The sequence below is a fragment of the Myotis lucifugus genome, unplaced genomic scaffold, assembly GCF_000147115.1.
Source record: "Myotis lucifugus unplaced genomic scaffold, Myoluc2.0 scaffold_246, whole genome shotgun sequence".
NCBI lineage: Eukaryota > Metazoa > Chordata > Mammalia > Chiroptera > Vespertilionidae > Myotis > Myotis lucifugus.
Genome location: NW_005871294.1, coordinates 597605 through 602276, shown reverse-complemented (window position 1 = coordinate 602276; position 4672 = coordinate 597605). Strand labels below are relative to the sequence as shown.

The window sequence follows — 4672 nt, the reverse complement described above, 5'->3', positions numbered from 1 at the left end:
CCCTGGATGCCTGCACTTCTGAGCCCGTGGACCTGGCTGAGCCCCAGACTGACCCGCTAGAACTCTGAACGTGTCTCCTGATGCCGAGACTGACAGCCGCGCCTCCTTGCTTCTCTGCCCCAGTGGGTCACCGCCCAGGCCTGGGCGCTCATGGAGGGCAGCTCTGGAGATGACCCTTGACAGGCTTCTGCCTTGCCAGGACCCAGGAGCCTCCAGGACTGACTGGACACCATCTGGTACCTGCCTCTCTGGACCCCTCATTCCCCACACGTCTGCCCCCGACCTCCGGAGAGGTCGTACCCTACAGAAAAGCAGTCTCTCCCCAACTGTAATTTCTTCCTCCTCCAGGCCTGAGAGGAGGGGTCCCTGGAAGAGGAAAACCCTCCCAAAGCAGGTCTGTCCCAAGGACTCATGAAATGGTGACGTTTAATGAGAACCCCCCACTCCCCTCCCCTGTATATACATCTATAAAAAATTCAAATACAGCAAGTTACCATCGAGTCAGACTAGAAGGGACTGACAGGGCATTAAATACTGTGGGGTCGGAGCAGGGAAAGGGGAGGGTTGTACAAAAGAGGAGCAGAGGTGGGAGACTGAAAAGTATGGGCGCTGGGGGGAGGGGGATGGCTGGGCCCCCCCAGTGTCAGGAGCTTATAATCTGATGGTGGCAACAGAGACCCTGGGACAGACAGGAGGCTGGAGCAGGAGGAGAAACCGTGGGTGTGAGGGGCTCCCCTCGGGCCCCCATGGGCTCCTGGGAGTCGCTGGCGTTGGAGGGTCCAGCCCGAGGGGGCAGGGTGGGGTGAGGTGGTCTTTGGTGGGTGGGTTAGCTGCGTGGTCCTCCTCCTCTGAGGGAGCGTGGAGGGCCCGGGGGGGGGGGGGGGAGAGGGAGAGGAGTGGCAGGCCCGGGCCCGCCGGGGTCTCTACAAATTGTGTCTGAAAAGAACGCAGAAGGTCCTCCTGCCCGTGTGCAAAATAGAAACCGGGGTCTGCGGGCTCAGCTCCGGCCTCCTGCTCCTCTGCAGGTGCGCTGGCGTGTCCTCACAGGGTGCCGGGCTCTGGGGAGACAGGGCGGGGCTGTGAGGGATGAGGGAGGGGGGCGCTCCCCTCCGCGGCGCAGCCTCACTGCACCTACCAGATCAGGAGACGGCTGGCGGTGGCAGCAGCGGCAGCCAGGGCCAGAGTGACAGGGACACGGGTCCCGAAGGGTGCTGAGCGTCCTCCGCCGCTGTCCAGCTCCCCGGTGTCACAGATCTTCGTGGTGGGCGGGGGCGCCAGTGAGCTGGTGGTGCTGGTCGTGGTCTCTGGGGAACATGGGGGAAACTCAGGGCAGGGCCGGGGCTGGAGATTCCTGAGGAGCACTGTTCCTGCTTCCGGCATCACACCAGCGCGGACTCCCCATCAGACCGCCCCTGCCTGCCCCCTCAGGCAGACCTGTTTCCCCAGGGCTTAGAGATGATCCCTCTACCCAACGGCCTCCACCAAGAACGTCCAGATAGCAAGAACCAGGAACAGCCCGGCCGGTGTGGCTCAGTGGTTGAGCGTCGAGCAATGAACCAGTGTGTGACAGGGGGCGGGGCCACATGCCAGAGCTGCGGGCTCGACCCCCAGTGGGGGGCGTGCAGGGGGCAGCCGATCAATGATCCTCTCTCATCACTGATGTTTCTATCTCTTTCTCCCTCTCCTTCCTCTCTGAAATCAGTTATATATATATACACACACATATATGTATGTATATGTATATGTATGTTTGTTTATTATTATCATTCTTTTAAAGAACCAGGAACAGCAGGGGCTGGACAGACAAATGGGAATGTGGCAGCCACTGCTGAGGGTCAGAGGGGCCAAGGCCCAGGAAGACGGAGGGAGCAGGATAAAGCCAGGCAACAATGCAGGCAGTGGGGGGAGGGCGGGGGGACAAGCTCACCAGGCGCCTGGGCCTCGGTGGTGAGGTGTCGCGGCTCCTCAGTCCAGGGGGTGGCGTGGGCAGCCACGCTCCAGTCGCTCCAGGTCCCGATCTCATTGTCCTTGGCTGCCACCTGGATGATGTACTCCTTCCCGGCGTAGGCATCCGTGATGGTGTGTGCCGTGCCGTCGGACAGCTCCACCTGCAGCCAGACCACAGGGTGGGGGTGGGGGTGGGCGGTGGGCGGTGGGATGGATCCCTGAGAGTCAGGAGAGTGAGGCACCCCCAGAGGAAGTGAGAACGCTTCTGGGGAGAGAAGAGTGAAGACACCGCTGGGAGGAATGAAGACTTCCCTGGGGGAGTGAGGGGACATGGAGAATATTCCCGCGGGAGAATAAAGACACCTCAGGGAGGAGACCCCCAGCGGGGAGGATGGTCCGAAGGAGAGTGAGGAAATCGGTAGGGTGACTGGAAGCACCCCTGGGGCAGAATTAAGGGGAACTCTCATCGGTGTTTGGACTCTGCTGTCATCCCAGCTCGGTCACAAACCCCAGCCGGAGACCTGTCCTCAGTCCCAGCCTAGAGGTGATGAGAGTAACGGGGTGGGAGGGGATGGCACTGTGCTGCCCTCTCCCATCCAGGAGCAGTTTAGAGGGAAGGTTACAAACACAGATATGGAGCTAGGCTGCCTGAGTCCACATTTTAGCTCCGTTCCCTACCAGCTAGGTGATCAGGTTACTTAACTTGCACATGCCTTGCGGTCCTCATCTGTAAAATGGTGTTAACGATCTATCTCACAGAGTTGTAATGAGGACTCACTGCACATGGTAAGCACCAGGCTTCCGTCAGCTCTGTCAAGAGTTCCAGTTCAGAGCCTGTGTTCCTGGTGCCCAGTGCACCCACCAGCCTGGCCCCATCTGGCCTCCCCTACAAGAAGGCCTCAATGTGGTTATGGCCCTGCCTGAGGCGGAAAGGGGTGGGGTGGGGGGGGGGCGCTCCAGGGTGGCAGGACAGCAGAACAGCTGCTCCATTTCCTCCTCGAGGCATCACCACCCCACCCCCGCCCCAGCCGGCCTTATCAAGCAGGTCTCCCCATCCCCATCCTCCAGGCTGGCCTGCCTGTCCAGCGCCCCTCCCAGGCCCAGGCTGAGCTCTGGTTCATCTCAGCAGCACCCGCCGCCTCATTAAGCCGCCTCGTAAACAAGGGCAGCCGGTGGGGGTGGCGGAGGAGGGGGTTGCTCTGGGCCACGTCTGGCCTCAGGCTTCTTTGGTCCCCGTTCGAATCTCCCCCCAGCACCCCACCCCACCCTAGAAAACTGGGGTCTGTGCTACCTGCCCTAAGAGGCTGTGAGTACATGCATGCGTGTGTACGTGTATCTGTGTGTGCGCAGCTCAGTCCAAGGGAAGTGGGAAGCCCCTCCTATTCCCTCTGAGCCTGTGGCCCTGAGGCAAGAGGCACTGGTAAAGGTCAGGGTCAGGGTGAGAGCCACTTTGGGCCCAGATCTGAGATCTGGGCGTAGGACTTACTAAGCCCCGGAAGATCGATGGGCCCCCCAGTCCCTCCTCTCCTGGAGTTGGGCTCCAGTTCCATCTCTGGTCCCCAGCTCCCTTTTGCTCTGCAAAGACTCCCTCTGGCTGAGCAGCTCCAGCTCCTTCGGCTCCTCCTTCCTCTTAACCGGATTCAGCCCCCAAGCCCTTGCTTTGACTGTCTCCCAGACCTCCACATCTGCCTTTCCCCAAAGGGAGAGCCATGGGGAGCAGATCAAATTACCCCTTGGTGGGCCCATGGTGGGCACCATACCTCTAGGAACGTGCCCCAGAAGCCCAATGCCCTGTAGCAGCCACAACTCCTAGGCCTGGGCCCTTCTTGCTAGGTTGTCACTAATCCCTTAATCCACCTCCTTAAGAGAATGGATCCTCAATTGGCAGGAATTCCAGTCGCTGGCTTTGGCCTCACCCCTGAGCCCTCCATCCAGTCTCCTGGCCTCCCTGCCGAGTTGGGGCCAGAGCAGAAGACACAGGGAAGGGAGACCCAAGCTGGGCCCCAGGATTTGCCTCCCCCTTGGCCATGGGCAGACAGCCCCTGCCAGGCCTCATGGTGCCCATTCTCAAGCAATTCCTGGCCTGTATCTCTCATTTCCTCCTGAAAATCCAAGTGATATTTTTTTCTCTGCTCTACCCTCCACACCCTCCACCCCCAACGATACACCTGCCCCTCTCTCAGATCAAGAATCAGGGAGAGAAGGTTCTATTCAGAGCAAAACTCAAGTTCAAGAGCCATAAATCTGGCCAACCGCAATGCCAACGAGACCTGGCATAGGCCTAGCATGTGCCACAGGCCAAGCATGCTTGTGCTATTTGCTCTGCCCACCTCAGGGTGGGGTCGACTCTGCCCATGGTACAAGCCAGTGCACGGTTTTGAAGTGTTAGTCACATGCATGTATGGAGCATGGTTCCTCCTGAGGACCACGCGTGTGTGTGCATGTTCCCGTGTGTGTGGTGGGCAGTATGCCAGGTCCACTGCAAGGCGTGTGCGCCGCGACGCGCGCAGGGCTGCTGCCTGTAGCTCGTTAGCCGGGGAGGGGGGCTTGTGAAACTAGACCCTGGTTATTAGCAATGCATTAGGCTTGGGCAGCTGGCCAGGCGGGAGGGACTCCGGGACTCTGTCAGGGAACATGTGAGCGTGTGAGCAGCCTTTGTGGGGGCCAGGCCTGCAACCCGGGACAGGCATCCTGGAATCGAATTACGCACTTTAAGGCTAGCTGG

General features: G+C 60.0%; 1 protein-coding gene across 2 annotated transcripts in view; it reads right to left on the bottom strand.

The window, feature by feature from the left end:
* Positions 1–408: 408 nt before the first annotated feature.
* Positions 409–4672, bottom strand: part of CNTFR (ciliary neurotrophic factor receptor) — a 40494-nt gene continuing 36230 nt past the window's right edge. For both annotated transcript variants that reach the window (XM_006098744.3, XM_023762498.1), the window contains exons 8-10: positions 1928–2108; positions 1136–1304; positions 409–1058 (exon numbers count right to left, since the gene is read on the bottom strand). In XM_006098744.3, the coding sequence (XP_006098806.1) occupies position 1058; positions 1136–1304; positions 1928–2108 (351 nt within the window). In that variant the 3' untranslated portion in view covers positions 409–1057. The remainder of the gene's footprint in view (positions 1059–1135; positions 1305–1927; positions 2109–4672) is intronic.